This window comes from Tauraco erythrolophus, chromosome 3, assembly GCF_009769465.1.
Source record: "Tauraco erythrolophus isolate bTauEry1 chromosome 3, bTauEry1.pri, whole genome shotgun sequence".
Taxonomy (NCBI): Eukaryota; Metazoa; Chordata; class Aves; order Musophagiformes; family Musophagidae; genus Tauraco; species Tauraco erythrolophus.
In genome coordinates, this window is record NC_141467.1 from 80,413,545 (window position 1) to 80,429,860 (window position 16,316).

At 37.6% G+C, this 16,316-nt stretch overlaps 1 protein-coding gene across 1 annotated transcript in view; it reads left to right on the forward strand.

Annotated features, from left to right (window-relative positions):
- MATN2 (matrilin 2) overlaps positions 1-16,316 on the forward strand; it is a 75,908-nt gene that overhangs the window by 24,608 nt on the left and 34,984 nt on the right. Inside the window, exons 4-6 of the mRNA XM_086608761.1 lie at positions 3,678-3,800; positions 8,144-8,266; positions 15,462-15,584. Coding sequence (XP_086464887.1) covers positions 3,678-3,800; positions 8,144-8,266; positions 15,462-15,584 — 369 coding nt within the window. The remainder of the gene's footprint in view (positions 1-3,677; positions 3,801-8,143; positions 8,267-15,461; positions 15,585-16,316) is intronic.

A 16,316-nucleotide genomic window follows, 5' to 3' on the forward strand; every position in this document is an offset into this window, starting at 1 on the left:
CAGATTGAATGCTCACTCATCTCTTGGAATGCTTTTGCCAGAAAAGAACTGGGGCTTATTGTCAGGATAGTCCAGAGAATTTTCCTTACTTGGTCTTTTCCAAAATTGTTTCAAAGAGCAACAGGGCTCCAGCTGAACTGCATCAGCACAAAACACCATCACAGACATTCATCAGATAATAGATTTTTTCCTGTTTCTTCCCTGCTGTATTGTTAGCTGGCATAGTAAGATACATTTAAAAACCAAGAAAGTGTAAACTAAACATGGAATGAAAGTTTAAATGGAATGAACAGCAAATGATTCAAAACTTCATCTTATTAGATTTTTTTAATTGCGTTTTAGAAACAGGTCCAGTACAAATACCACTTACTCATTTTTTTCTGACTGGGCAGTGTCCAGTAAATGTGTTAGAGTTTTATAGCTCACTTTCAATCCAAATACTCGTGATCCTCAATAAAACCATCCCCTCTGCAGATGGAGGAATATGGAGGCGACAAGGATTGCTGCTGCCTCCTTTTCTCAGGGAATGCCTCCACTACATTTGCCGTGTCAGGAATTGAAGGTGAGATCCACAAATGCTCTTAGAAACCCAGGCCCATATGTAACAGAGAATTTAAGCTGTTAGATTCTTATGGGTTTCAACTTAATGGACTAAATTGTAGATAGGATCCTTAATGTTTTATTGAGTCTCGGCTGTGAAGCAGTGTTCAGCTTGCTGAATTTCAAGAGAGTGATCTAAGCATCTTACAGCCTCTGCTCCTTAGAGCATCTACATTCTTCCTAGGAAATGTGATTAATGAAGTCCTCCCCAGTGTGGACCCATAGGCAATATAATTGTAGCCAAGTCGAACATCTGAACACCTTGTTTCTTTGCTAGAGCAATTCAAGGCATCCCTCTGGTCAAGTTTCTTGGCATGCAGTCTGCTGGGCTCCATGCTGTCGAACAAGACCTTGGCAGCTGAGCTGTCTTTCTGTCTAGATTGCCCTTATGTCTGTAGGAATGTGCCTTCATGGTTCCTGTGAAGACAAGATTAAAACCTGGCCAAGTCATGAAGCTCTATGGGGAAAATAAAAAGTAAACCGAATTAACCACTGTGTACTCATCAATGGCAGTGATTACCCAGTGCCTAGCAGCTTTTTTCTCAATAGAATCCATGTACACTGACCGTGCTCCATCCCCTGATAAGTCAGACTTTTCCTACAGTTGCTGCCTCTGGCTGCTAGAGATTTGAGGGTGTCAGAAACAGCAGTTGAAGCCAGGGGATCCCAGGCCCTCTTTTTATTACCAGTCAGCAAGGTGGAAGAGAAGCAAACAGTATCCTGGGAGATCAGAGGCATGAGGAGTGAGACAAGAGTTGAAAACTCAGAAGAGAAACAGAAATGGGGACAGAATCCAGAAAGGAGGTGGAGATTGAATTGAAAAAGACAAAAGTTGGGATGGAGCAGTCAGGAGCAAATAAAGTCTTTATTTTTCTCCTGTAGATAGTGGTGTCACCCCCATTTTACGTTGAAGAAATGAAAGCACAGAAACAGGGTATAAGACTATCAAGATCACCCACTGATTTTAAGTATTTGACTGAATGCAATCCCTGGTCTGATTTTCTGGGGCACTTAGCATTTTTAGACTGGTATAACATACCGGTCACAGCTCTACAGCTTTCACTTGCAGCTAAGAGTGCCCTGCATTCTTGCAAATCCAGATTCAGGTGTCTCCAGCTGAACACACAGTGTGAAGGTTGGTGCTTTCCTGAAGATACTGATATTATTGGCTTGCTCAAAATCAAATAAGGACCCTGTGACATAGGCAGAGATACAGTCTGATTCACAAGGCTCACATTCAAATTCTTTAACTATGAGATCACCCTTTCTATTACTTCAGTTCCTGGCTGTGTCCACCAAACACCTCCTGCAATAAATGAGGTTGCAGAAATCATGCAGACAGCAGCCTCCTTCACCACAGAAATCTGATGACCAGAGTACCACTGATTCTTTGAAATGGGTGCAACAGAGACACTCTAGAAAAAAAATTATGTGATAGTATATCCGAAGATTGGTAACAAATGGTAATAATATATTCTTAGAAGGGACTTCTATTGGGATGCCTATCATTGAATGCTTCTTTTTTCTTTTTTTTTTTTTTTCATTTTTTGGTACTCTGTTTTGCAACCTTACGTTCTTTTGATATGGGAGGACTGACTGGTTTTGGAGTAACGTTCTATAGATTCACATTGTATGGCATTAGTATATGGTAGGATTTTCTGATGCTTAAGCTACTGAAATGAGTATATTTTTCATCTGTAATATTTGAAAGAGCTTCTTTGGTCATAACAAGCTATACCTGATGTTGAAAGCTACTGACATATAGCTAGGAGGAAACTTCTGTTTAGAAAGTATCAGAGGTCATAAACTTAATTTTCAGAATGACAGAAAGATGAAAAGACAGGAAGTCCAAGTGTGTCTGTATTTATATAAAAAAAGTACTTGAGAAGTTTTATTATGGCAGAAAATTATGAGATCCAAAAAGCTGATTAAGAGATTTGGGAATTGTGGTGGTTTGTATATTAGTAATAAATGCGTAACTCTGGTTACTATTCCAAAGACCAGATGCATAGTATGTGTCTCAAAACCACATTTTTTTTTCCACAAGTACCACACATACCGCATGTTAAGTTATTTATCAGGCTTCTGTTGTGGCTGCTAGAAGAAGATTACTGTTAATATCTATTCATAAATTTTGAGCTTTGTCAACCTAGCTCAGTAAGGAGCACATCAATCCCTAATTGTTGTTGAGCAAAATAAATTATTTTCCACACAATGTTCTCTGGCAAATAATTCACCTATATATTACAGAAATTACATACAAACAATGTTCCAGTGGAAAGAAGACACCGAGGAGCTTTCATAATTCCCAAATACTAATCTGGAGAAAAACAGTTCAGCAATGAATTTGACAGAATGGGCCCACTATTCTTTTTCTTTCTTACTGTCTCAGTCTGTTGCATTTTACTACTTGGTATTAGAGACATAAAGTACAAGCAGATTAAAAATAGACTCAGAAAGACTTACACTCTGGAGTGTAGCTTAGCTCAGCTCCCACTTAACTGAATCTTGGAGATGCATGACCTCAGTGTCATCATGCATTGCTTGTATGTTCCTTAACATTAGTAACTAAGCAAGCAAGATTCTTCATCAAGTTGTCTTCTAGTCGTTCTTCTTTAGTATTGTACTGTGTGGCGATTTTCTTCATTCAAGAAATTGAATGTTCTTTAGAATAGTTTGTACTTAAATTCCACTTTTTTTGTAAATTTGAATGTGGTAGGTTTGTTTCATTGTCTTCTTGGGACCACCAAGTAATTAGCATTTCCAAATACTATATTGTATATTTTTGTTTGTATCTCCATTCCACATGTCTTTTCATGCCCAAAAACACACCACCAAAGTCAACCAGACAGAAAATATCCAAATTCCTACTTTTTTTTAGGAATAAATACATAGTACTGTTTGTTAAGGATTTTTTTACAGTCCTATAGGCTTACGCTTCCATTTTTGTCTTTACTGTCAACACTTAATTTAAAATTTCTAAATTACTTCAGTAAAATTTTCTCCATATTTTTTTTTTTGAGTTGTGACCACAAGTGAGACCAGCAGTTAATAACCTTTTACTTTTTTTCTTTCAGTGCCCCATATGTGCAGTACAGTTGAGCATCACTGTGATCACTTCTGCATAAACACCCCAGGCTCCTACGTATGCAGATGTAAACAAGGATACATCCTGAATGCTGACCAGAAGACTTGCAGCAGTATGTTGTCTTTCTTAACTTTTCTCTTTTATGCTCCCAAAAGGTGCTTAACATCACATACTCTTTTTGTTGGGCTCATAAAGAAGGACTGAGCTCAGTATATAATTAATGGTAATCACCAGGAGTCTGAAAAGATGAAGTTGTAATTCTTTTTCTTGTTTTGTGTAAATGAAGTTCTTACACTTACAACATTTCTGAAACACTTCAAGCTAATTCGTATACACAGCTCTGCAGAGGTATACTGTAACTGCATAAAATTGCATTTGAATTTTGTTGGTGTAGTAAGTTCAACAATGAATCAACAGTCAAAGAAAGAACTGTTTTATCATCTCACATGAAGTGAATCCAACTATTTGTCTAGATAGCAACCAGTACAAAATAGTACAGAAAGGCGCAATAAACCCCATACTAGAGAACAGTGAAATAACTTGCCATTCTGGAAAGCTCTTCCTAACTGTGGCTTTAAGTGTAAGGGTTTGCAACCATTCAAATAATAGTTTCAAAAGGCTTGCTTATGCTCTGATTCCCTTCTTTAAGAGAGTTGACTTTTTTCAGTTTTAAGTAATTGACTTTATGGTTTATGTTAACAGACTGTATTTCACTTGAATTGTGATCCTTGTAAGCAGTATTTCTTCTGTCCATTTTAACTTGCTTCCTAGTAATTAACAGCAGACTACATTAGATGGGTATGCCAGATTTCTTTCTGTATCCACCATTATTTCAAAGAAATTATGTAATACTATTTCTAATTACTTGTGGAAAATGTACTTGCTAAAAATGCAGTTCCTTATCCCACAACAGTTCATGCATTCAAGTGAAATTTGCCAAACTGATTTTAGCCAGAAGAAAAATTTTGGAAAACGTCTTTTCAAAAAGCTGGAGGAGACAGTCATGGTGAGAGCATAGGATGTACCCCTCACAATTGATGATGCAGAATTAAGGTGAAGGATGCAGGCTCAAATCCTGTCCTTGTATTTGAACTCACATGTTCCACATCTGAGGAGAGTGCCTTAAAACAATCAGGTAGCCTGGGATTAGAAGGTTCTTAGTGTCTCTTGCTTCGTGTTTTATTTTATATCAAATACTTAATGACCACAGAAACAGCGAGAGTATGCCAGTATCTGAGGCGACTGCAGCTGGGGGATTAGAGTCCTTACATGTGCAGTGAGACACATGCTTTCAGTCAGAGCCTCAGTAAATAAGAATGGGAACAAAAGAATGTCAGCACCAGAGTGATCTGGGCGTTCTCGTTGCTCTGTGGAAGCATCTTCAGACCCTTTGGGCTACAGCAGGAAACTGCTTTTATGCTGTTCACCTCCTATGCTGTTGACCTATAGGAAGAGTTACTTTTAGGAATCTCTGTTTTCCAGTCCTTCTCACCAGCATCCTTCACCAAATGTAGACATTTGTCATATGCATGTATGTGAATTATAGGGGAATGTCTTGTGTTAAATGGAACAGATTTAACACTTTATTTGTGTTTTAGTTTCCTTAAGAAGATGGAAAAAAAAATCAATCCAATCTGGAATATTTCCTAATTATTATTTGGTTTAGCAGCTGAGCCAAGACAAGAATAGTGACAAGAACAATTTTTCACATAGCGTATTTTCTCTGCTTCCACATATTTGCTATAGCTCTTCAGAAAGAGGGTGGTCAGAATCCCAAATGATGGCTCCAACTATGCGATGACATTTCAATATTCTCTAACCTATTCTTTTCATTGTGTTCCTCTTAAAATGCTTCTCATCTAAAACTTTCGTATCCTTTAAACCTTTCTTTTAAATCCTCCTCATGCTATTTATTTTCTTAAAGAATTTTTAAGAACAAATTATTTTGCTTTCAATTTTCTGGAAATTATTTCAAATTCAAAATATCTGTTATTTTTAATTTCCTCTCACGTTTTCCCCATCCTCGCCTCTAACATCAGTTTTAACTGAGGGGTTTTTTTGAGTCAATTAAAAAAATTTTATTTACAAGTATGAAAAATTCTTTATTATGTCTTTATTTTATTTTGTTACATTTCCATAGTTTTTATCAGCCAGTAGTTCAGCTTTTGGGCACTGCACTGCTTCAAATTACAGATTGATTTCCAAGAGAGTTTTGGAGTTGTGTGTAGTTCACCTAGACCATGCAGAGTAGCCCTCAATATGTTCCCTCTCTATCATTTTTCAAAGTCCATTGCTGCATTGCTTCACTTTTTTTTTTCTTAGCTATGACTCGGTTTTATATTAGTTTTCTCCACGTATCTGTTATACATGGTTTGCTTGGCTGTGTACTTGTTTTGATCATCAATCAGATGATACTAGATTGTAGTTTGGTAAATATGAAAGGGAAATGAGTCATTCAGTGTGTTTGTAGCTTACTTCTAATGAATGTTTTTCTACATCACCAAACTGTAAACTAATTTTAGCTATTAGCACTGGAAATGTAATATTGAGATCCATCAAACTGGCCGTAAATGTGCTAGGGTGGTGCAAATCGTGGGAGGTGATATGGCAGAAGTCTAGACAAGGTCAGACCAGTATGTCTAAAAACTTCCCAGAGAAGTAACAGATTTAATGAGGGAAGGGGACCATGCCTGGACAAACTGGACACCTTATTTCTGGAGGTAAGAGGAAGCATGGCAATAGAAGAAACCCACAGTCTGTGAACATTTTAGTTACCTCCATTGGCTGCTGTGCACAGAGACAACATGTTCCTCACTTGACCTCTAAGTAAAATAAATAAAATAAATCTTCCTCATGTTTATGTTTAGTGCAATACATGATCAACATAAACCACATGTATTTATCTAGGGTTTGGATGTATTTGCCAGCTCTCCCATGAACAAATAGTTTCCTCACATATACATTTTAACACTTTCTAAATTAAACAATGCAGAAAAGATGAATGGTATGACCTAAAGTTATACTCTTTTTTCATTCTTCTGTTCCCTTGTATTTATGTTGTGAGAGTACACCGTATCAGTATTCGGTTCTTAGAAGCCCTTAACCAAATGGCTTCAATCAGTAATGAATTGACAACTTTGCTTCAGGCTGGAAAAGGGTGCATTCCTCTTTTGAATAGAAGATAGTTTTGTTCATTGATACATTTTTTTTATAACATTGTTTCTTAAAAAATTATCTCCTGCATTGAAGGAAGAAAATCTGCGCTGTTGTCATTTGTTGCTTTCCGTGCGGGGAAAAGGAAAAAAAAAATCAACTTGACTATCTTCCAGAACAAAACTAGGGAAAAAAAGTTCTTTTGTTTAACTTGAAATATTCTAACATTTATTTCATTAAGATGGTTTTGCATCCATGCAAAAGATGCTCCTTTCACATACTCTGGTCTAACCTTTCTAGAGGAAGAGTGGTTGTGTCAGATAATGGCTATTCTTTACTCATTACACTGTATTTGTTTGTTTAGCTTAATCTCTTCCATTTATTCTTCTGTAGAAATGTTCAGATCTTACATTAATACACAAAATAGTACAAAAAAAGGAAACATGGCTGAAACAAGCTGGAAAATTATCTATTTGTGGCTGTTTATACTGGAACAAGAGAGTTAAACGACTGTTTATGCTGTTCATCATGCCACTTGATAGGAAGCAGACAGCTGTAAAAGAAAATTCATATTTGCTTGGCTAGTTTCCTCAAACATGTTCCAAAAGCCTTTTTTGTAGCTGTAAATGATCATTATGTGTTGAACAGTCTTTGGGCCTGATCCTGAACAACACAAAGTACTCTGCTTTCCAAAGATTTCACTGGAGAAACTTGGGGTTCTCAGAAAGCTTTAGTCTATTGAAAAGAAAGCCCAATGTGCTTGATTCGGCCAGGTGCTGAACTGACCTCATTTGTCATAGAAGTTTTTCTAATGAGATCTTTTGCTTGGGACAGGTAACTTGCTATGGTATTTTGCACAGAACTGAAAAATTATAAAACTCAGGAATGAAATATTCCCAAGTCTTTCGCTTTCCAACCTCGACATCATTTGTCTGGGAGGGTTATGCAAAGAAGGAAAAAAAAAAAAGACAGAAATAATTTTTTTTTTTTCTTCCCCCAAAAAAACCTGTAGAATGCCCTTCAAACTTTTTGGAAAAACATACAGTCAAGCAACTCTACTAGGCACCATTGGTCCATCAATAGTTATTGCCTTCAGCTGAAGTAATGAGCTCCTCAACTTTGAGTGATGGTTCCTGCTGGCATAAGAGTTTCATTGTTTGACAGAACATTGGTGTGATCTGTGTTAAAATGAGTTAATCTCTAAAAAGCTGTTCATAGCTTCCTGAAATTTATTTTTCGTCTATGGTCTACCCGTGCATTAAAGGTCAAAGAATTTCATATTCATGCAATTATGTTTTGTAGCTCAGGACCTTTGTGCTGTGGAGAAACATGCCTGCGAACAGATTTGTGTGAACACACCTGGGTCTTATGTCTGTCAGTGTTACGAAGGATATGAGCTTGACGCCAATGGAAAGAATTGTGTTGGTGAGTATGAGTTTAGCAATTCACATTTATCTCTTGACACAAACCAAAGGGAAATTCAATGTAAACTAATATCCAGTTTAGCCATAGACAATGATGGGAAGCTCTCTTCTTCTGAGTGGTAGATAAGGAAGAATACATATTGGCTTGTTCATAGGCTTCTACTGATAGTGAATAGTGACTTGGGAAAATTGTTCCAACTATTTTCACACAGAAAGTAAGATTGCTGTTTTGAAACGGCACACCAGATGTTTTATTCTAGATCCATGTAGGTGGCCAGCAATGTACTGGCATGATAGATGTGACCATTAAAAACAAAGAAAGCCAGACAAGCTCAGTAACTGCTCTTCACACAGAAGTTATACATGGAAAAACTTGGAAGTGGACAACTTCTTGCCATTTCTCACTTGGTTTTATGGTCATGCCAGGAGAGGTTTCAGACTCTTTTTAGGAAGATGACTTTAAGGAAAGTTTAGCCCCCCCTTAAACTTAAGAACCCATCCACTATGTACCTTTAATTTTTGCTATGGGCAGTAAAGAAGCAAACATCAGCTCTAAGAATTACAACTCAAAAGAGTGAGTGTGGAAATACACTATAATGATTTTTTAACAGAAAACATACTTCACTCTCTATTACCATATAAGTAGCTCACTCTTCTTCCACATTTATACACAATAAATACTTTTAGCATAGTCTTTTTCACTAGACTATTAGCCTTCTCGCAAAATTTTCATCCATGCTACATTTTGGGAAAATACTGTCTTCTGGTATCCACCGCAAAAAAATCCCAAACAAACAAACTAGTGATTTCTTGGAAAAAAATCACTTTATTTGTTAGGTATTCTCTTCAGGCAGACACTTAAATGTGTGCTTAATTTCAAACACATGCTGAAATCCCATGGAAGTGAATCCAAATGAAACCTTGGCTACAAATCTGCCGCAGGCCACACCATGATTTTATCCAACAGCTTACTCTTTCTTGTCCCTTTAAAGAACTCTAGCATTATAAGAATTATAAGAAGGACATGGACCAGTTGGAGAGGGTCCAGAGGAGGGCCACGAAGATGATAAGAGGGCTGGAGCACCTTTCCTATGAGGACAGGCTGAAAGAGTTGGGGCTGTTCAGCCTGGAGAAGAGGAGGCTCCGGGGTGACCTTATAGTGGTCTTCCAGTACCTCAAGGGGGCCTACAAGAAAGATGGGGAGAGGCTGTTCAGGAGGGCCAGTTGTGATAGGACAAGGGGTAATGGTTTTAAAATAGAGGGAGGTAGATTCAGGTTGGATATTAGGAAAAAATTTTTTACCATGAGAGTTGTAGAACACTGGAACAGGTTGCCCAGAGAGGTGGTGGATGCTCCATCCCTGGAGACGTTCAAGGCCAGGTTGGATGAGGCCCTGGGCAACCTGATCTAGTTGGAGATATCCCTGTTCCTTGCAGGGGGGTTGGACTAGATGACCTTTGAAGGTCCCTTCCAGCCCTAACCATTCTATGATTCTATGATTCTATAATTTGTCTCTTATTACCTTCACAGGGCTATTACCTTGCAGAATAAGCCTATTCTGAGGAGCAAAATAGATGACAGTTTATGGAACTGAACTTTCTGCATCTAGTTTCACATGGGACACACAAATGAGGTTTTGAGATTTTTTTAGACCTAGCATAACACACACGGTTTTGAAGAACATTCATTCTGTACTTACTCTTCAGAAATGTTTCCCTTACTTGAAGCTTCATTATCTCAGTATAAGAGTGTTTAAATTTCTCAACATAATTTAACCTCAGCATAATTTGGCTGCTAATATACCATTTTAAGAACCTGCTTTCTGAAGTTGAATTGTTTTGAAAATGCAGCTAATAATGGCTTTTTAGGCAAAAAAGCCTGTTAGATGTTCTGGCCCAAACTTCTACATCTAACATTCCACGGAAGTTCATTTAATAGCCTTAGCTAATCCTTATGACCTCTACCTGTGTTAGGCTAAAGCATATTTTGCTCTGCTGTTGAATTGACTATATACTGAGACAGAAGATCCATGACTTCTGTTGGTAGATTCTTTCATCCCTAATTCTTTCCTACCATATATTCTAATCCAAAATATTCATGCTTAGTGTCATCAGCTGTTGTTACTATCTTCTCTCTATTAAGTGGAAGGATCCTTTACAGCCCAAGATATTCTTACTGTAAAGGTGGCTACCATAGCATCATAGGGATAAAAATAAATTTTAATGAAATTCTTTGTATGTCAAACCTAATATTATCCTCCATGATAAATACGAAGTCTATTTTTCATAGTAAAAGCTTCAGAATATTTCTATGCCATTTATTAAATTTCTTACAGTGGCACTTCTGTTTTGCCTGTTAATAATTTCTCTGCAAAGTCTGAAGAGTGCTATTTGGAGGTGTGATACATCTTTAACATTTTTTTTTCTGCCTCCTCATTGACTGTCTTTGGCATGTAGAGGTAGAGGCCTATTATAAGCTCTATTGATGACGTTTGAAGCTTTCATATTCTCAATTATTTTCAGTTATTTTTAAAGACAATTCATGCATGGGTTCACTATGATATCTTGCATTTTATAATTGTCTTTCCTCTCCATTTCTGTTCATTTATACCTAGTTCAGCAAAAAAACATGAACTCATGCTATTCATACCCCTGCAATAATTAGTAGTATTAATTGTGATTCTGAAGCACATTATTAGCACTTCTGATTTTCAATTTTGTTTTGCATTTATTTGACCATTTCACTTTTTTATTCCTTACTGATGCACATGAATGGTTCAATGTATATTAATTATGTTTTACCTATGCAGAACTTAGCCTCTCTACATTTCTGAACAGGGAAAGACTGTCTGGTTAATTTGTGGTTTTGATGCTAATTTGTCTGCGAATCCTATTAGTTGTCAGTGTCCAGAATTTGACTTTTCAGATTTGAACAATTTTAGATTTTTGAGGAGTATGCTACTACCAAGAGTGTACAGCTTCTGCAGATTTGATCACCAATGAATAATCCTTGCTGGAAAATCTTTTAAAGGAGACTATGCATAGTACGCAATCAGGAGTGATAACTCTCAGTTTTCATTACTCTAAAGCTAGTTCCTTCCTGTGAAGTATTTATTATCAAATGAGCAGGATCAGAAGAAAGATCTTGATGTACATATATACACTGAGTACAATGATCACTAAGTACAACGACAATTTTGCAAAAAGCAGTAACTTCATTAAGGTTGGTTTCCACTTCACCCAAAGAATGAAGAGAGAGTTTCAGGAGGACATACGCATCACAGTTCTCTTAAAGAGCCAAAGGTTTCTCTCTAAGATACCTAAAATTTTAACTCCAGCAAAACTAAATGAGAAAGTGTAGAAGACTCATTACACAGGCAGGTTTATTAAGTTCTCTTCCTCCTTTATGATGGGCTAATTTCTCTGGTTAAGGATCTAAGGCAATGCTGATTGCTTCATTGACACATGTGTCAGCCAATTACCTGAATGGCAATAATTGAATAAAATCTCACAACCAGCAGCTCACAATGTATCTATTCAAAGTGACCAGTGAATGACCAACCACTCTGAGTGTTTGCAACACACTGTTTATGAACAAATTTGTAGACTAAACAATATTTGAAACTGTCTGCTCAGTGATAAGTATAGCTGGCAGAGCAGTATCACTTTGACTTTTCCAACAGCTTTCCGTGTTAACTGCCCTCCTTTTGTCAATTAAAGCTTGATCATGATGAGCCATGCTTTCTCCATCATGCTACTGGACACTCAGTCTCTCCACCTTCTTGGTATTGCTGGACATGCTGTCCTCTCTTTCCTGGCACTAGTGCTAGACTGCCTCTCTATTGCTGCAGCTGTTGGGTTTGGGACCTCGTCTCCTGGAAGTGGTTTGGCTGCTGGCATGTCTCTGCAGTCCTGGCACTGCTACATTTTTTTGGCTGCTTTCTAGGTGCATACGAGTCTTCCATGAGTCTGCTCTACTCTTCCCCCACATTCTTTTTCATCCTCCCTATGCTTATACTTATTCTGTCACCTTTTCTTCCACCGTTCTCCTTAATTTACTTCGTTCTCCTAAGCCTGAATAACCTATATAAACATCATAGGAGTAAAACAACAATACAAAAGAAAGGTGACCCATGCTGTTCACAGCTCACAGAGGGCAATAAAAGCACCCAGAGTGCAGAACTGGTAACTGGAAATAAAAGATGGCTCTCACTACTTACCAACTAATTCCAAGCAAGAAAAACAGGGTGGAACAAACGTGGGGAGATGACAACTGAATTGATTGCTTGCTCACTGAAAAGGTCATTAATTCATCCTTTAGTAAAGTTTCTTATTGAAATATGCATGGACTAACATTAAAAACAGTGAGATGTCTAAGTTTTCACCTTCTAGTCTATAGCTCACGACTCAGTACAGAAATATGAAAATAATAAAACTTGAGAAAAATAGGAAAATATTATTCTGCTTTGCTCTTATACTAACTGTGTGTATTTTCTGCGTACTAAGTAAAGGATTGCAGTGCTTCAATATAAGAAATATAGATTTATAATGTTTCTCAGTCTTTTCAGGAAGATTTAACTCCATGAACAACTTACCTACTTGCTGACTGGAATGCCGTTGACAAGTTTCTCTTCTAAGCAAGTACCACCAAAATGAAACATGAAGCTAAAAGTGAAATTAATTTGTAGATCAATTACTAGTGCCAATCTGCAAGGCTAAGCCTGTCGGGAATTAGGGCAATTGTATACAAAAATTGTTGAAAAAAGGGAATTATGCTTATCTTCAAAAGCAACTGTCAAGAGAACGTTCTCAGTCCTTAACTGTGTTAGTGGAAAGGCATTATTTAAATTGATACGCTCATTATTCTTACAGGCCAATAGACCTAAATCTGTGAGTAAGAAGCCTCCAGAATGACTATAACTGGAGAAAAGAAAGCCTGAAAGAATTAGTTATTTATTTTGTTGGGTTTTTTTCCTTTCTGCCCATAGTATGTTAGCATCTGCATAGCCATAAGAGGGCACAGTTCCTCCCTCAAGAGATTGTCATCAGAAAGTGCTCAGAGTCATAGTTGCCTAGATGTTGATAATGCATTCTAACACCTGTTTAGTTGTCTCTCAAACAACAAAACTGGTGAAAGGACTGGAAGGCATGTCCTACAAGGAGCAGCTAAGGACTTTGGCTTTGTCTAGTTTGGAGAAAAGGAGGTGACCTCATTGCTCTCTACACCTTCCTGAGGAGAGGAACCAGAAAGGGAGGTGCTGAGCTCTTTTCCCTGGTATCCAGTGACAGAGTACATGTGAATGGTTCAAAGCTGTGTCAGGGCAAGTTCAAACTTGACAGTAGGAAGCATTTCTTTACTGAGAGGGTGGTCAAACACTAAAACCGGCTTCCTAGAGAGGTGGTTGATGCCCAAAGCCTGTCACTGTTTAAGAGAAATTTGGACAATGCCCTTAATAACATGCTTTAACTTTTGGTCAGCCCTGAAGTGGTCAGGCACTAGATGATTATTGTAGATCTCTTCCAGCTGGAACTATTCTATGCTATGCTATGCTATGCTATGCTATGCTATGCTATGCTGTGCTGTGCTGTTCTATTCTGTTCTCAGCTTTATAATCATTAGTTGGGCAGTTGCAGGTATTGTGGTAGAAATGCATTTCATTAGGGTTTAAATGCAGCGAAGGAGTTGACTTTATGGAGCAATCCGTATGGCCTGTTTCCAAGGTATAATGCTAGATAGAAAAAAATTACTATTTGGCCTACTTATTTCTTAATGCATCTTTTAAAACACTTGAATATGTGCATGTGGTTAGAATTAATTTCAGAGGAAAGCTGACTAATTGTATGACACATTATATCCTTGAAATATATATTCAGTAAATACGTTTTTGTATGAAGCTGTTCAGTCTGGAAACAGGCAGGAGTTTGCCAGGAAAATGGTCTCACATGGTAGCCAGTAAGTCGTCTAATTTGACTTGGTTCATCACAAATATTTTGAAGGGTTAAAAGAAGCTCTTTGAAAGTAACAAAATGGATTATCCGCTTTCCTGACTAGATGACCTTGACTAAATATCTTAGCACACCTGAGTATATGCATGATTTGCAAAGGCAGGGCTATTGAATGAAATTATTTCATTAAAACAAATTACTGCCTTTTAAAGCAACTCAGGAGGCTCAGCAGTATAAAGTGGTGAAAAAATTACTCAGTTGGCAAAGAATAGGAAGCTATCTCATTCAATGGCTGTGAAGCTGAGCATATTACTGTCTTCTGCAGAAAGAATCAGGTAAACTTCCTTAATGTGGGTCTGGCAGCTCTTTGGGGACAGAACAGCTGCTTTGTGACTTATCTTTCATTTCTTCTAAGACCTTCTTTGTGAAGAAACAGCTTAACCTGCAAAGAAATTTAAAAAAAAAAAAATCATTTCACTTCTTTGGCACTTTTGAATGGGCTTGACTGAGTAAACTCTAAAGTATTACCTTATTACCCTTTGGCAATCTATCTTGCAAATACAGGTTTGTGTAATAAATGATGAGACTTATGAAATGAGTGACTGGACTAGCTATGATGGTTTATTTCTCTCATACAAAAGGCATTATACAAGCAAAATGTCAGTGGTGAATATCAGCCTGAAGCTCTCAGGCTTCATAGCTGCTGCTACTTTGTACAGGATGAATCTGGAGCACATTAAAGGGAATGAATGTGCTGTGACAGTTCTCGGTGTAGAAGGTATTGCCGTGGGTCTCCTATACACTCAGGCTACAGGAACAGTTCTTGAGAACTAATACAGCTGGAAGGGAACTAAGGAAAAGTAGAGCAATCCCAGGACTGGGACTGGAGAGACACAAGACAGAACTAAATGAAGCAAACTTTGCTACGCCCTGGTCTTCAATGCGAACATCTGGACAGAGTTACTGACTGAGGCATGGTTTCCAGATCTGAAAAAACATATTGAGAAGCCTCCTGACAATCTGAGAGTTGATAAATGTTCAAAGGGTAGGAGAAATGGTCTGGGACTCATATCAAATTTGATGTACCAACTGGTATTGAACATGCACTACGTTTTGCAGAAAGACTCTTCACGACAGAAAGTATGTCAGCTTTTCCTTTTTCTATAGCTACTGTGTGTAACTAGTACCATAATCTCTATGCATAATAATTCTAATTTTGTTTTTCTAATTGTACATGTTGGTCTTTTTCAGTTGTAGACTACTGTGCTTTGGATAACCAAGGTTGCCAACATGAATGTGTTAACACCGAGGACTCCTATTACTGTAGATGCCACACAGGGTTCATTTTAAATCCAGACAAAAGAACTTGCAGAAGTAAGTTATGATAAGGTTTTATTATGAACAGTTTGTACTTCTTGTATCTTCCAGTTCTCAGCAGTAATACTCCCACTGGTCCTAGGAACGCTGAATAATGTGTCAGGTACAAAAAATGTTGGAGTGCCCTTGAAACCAAAGGTAATGAAAGCAATGAAAGTTGTTTTAGAGGGTAGTTTGGGTTTTGGGGAGAGAAGGTACTGATAGGGGTCCCTTCTATGCACAGGAAGGTTTTAACATGAGAGCAGGCTCTTTTTACAATCTTAAAAGCCAAAAACCTTGTCTTCATAGTCTCCTTTATTGTCTAGATAAATTTTCAGTTAGAGTATCATCTCTCTAGCTAGATAAACAAACAAATCTGTACAAGACAATTTAAAATCAGCTTGTAAGACAAGCTAAAATTAATCAGAATGAGTAGTTCCGCAATCAGAGGAAACATTGCAGCCTATTTTCCTATGAATTTTTCTCAAGAGTGAGTTCTTTGATACTCTGTGCTCTGGAAAGATCAGCATCTTCTACCAAGCTTCCATGTTTCCACCAGGTTATAATAACTTCATAGCTTTGCTTGCTTGTCTTTCATCAAATTTGATTGCTACTGGGCTAACAAGCTCAAAAATTACCAGAGTTGGGAGCAGATATAAAACGGAGGGGAACTGACAGACCAGAAAGTGCTCTTGCCAAGGCTTCCCTTACTTGGGAAAACAAACTAAAACCTCCACGGCGTTTAATGTC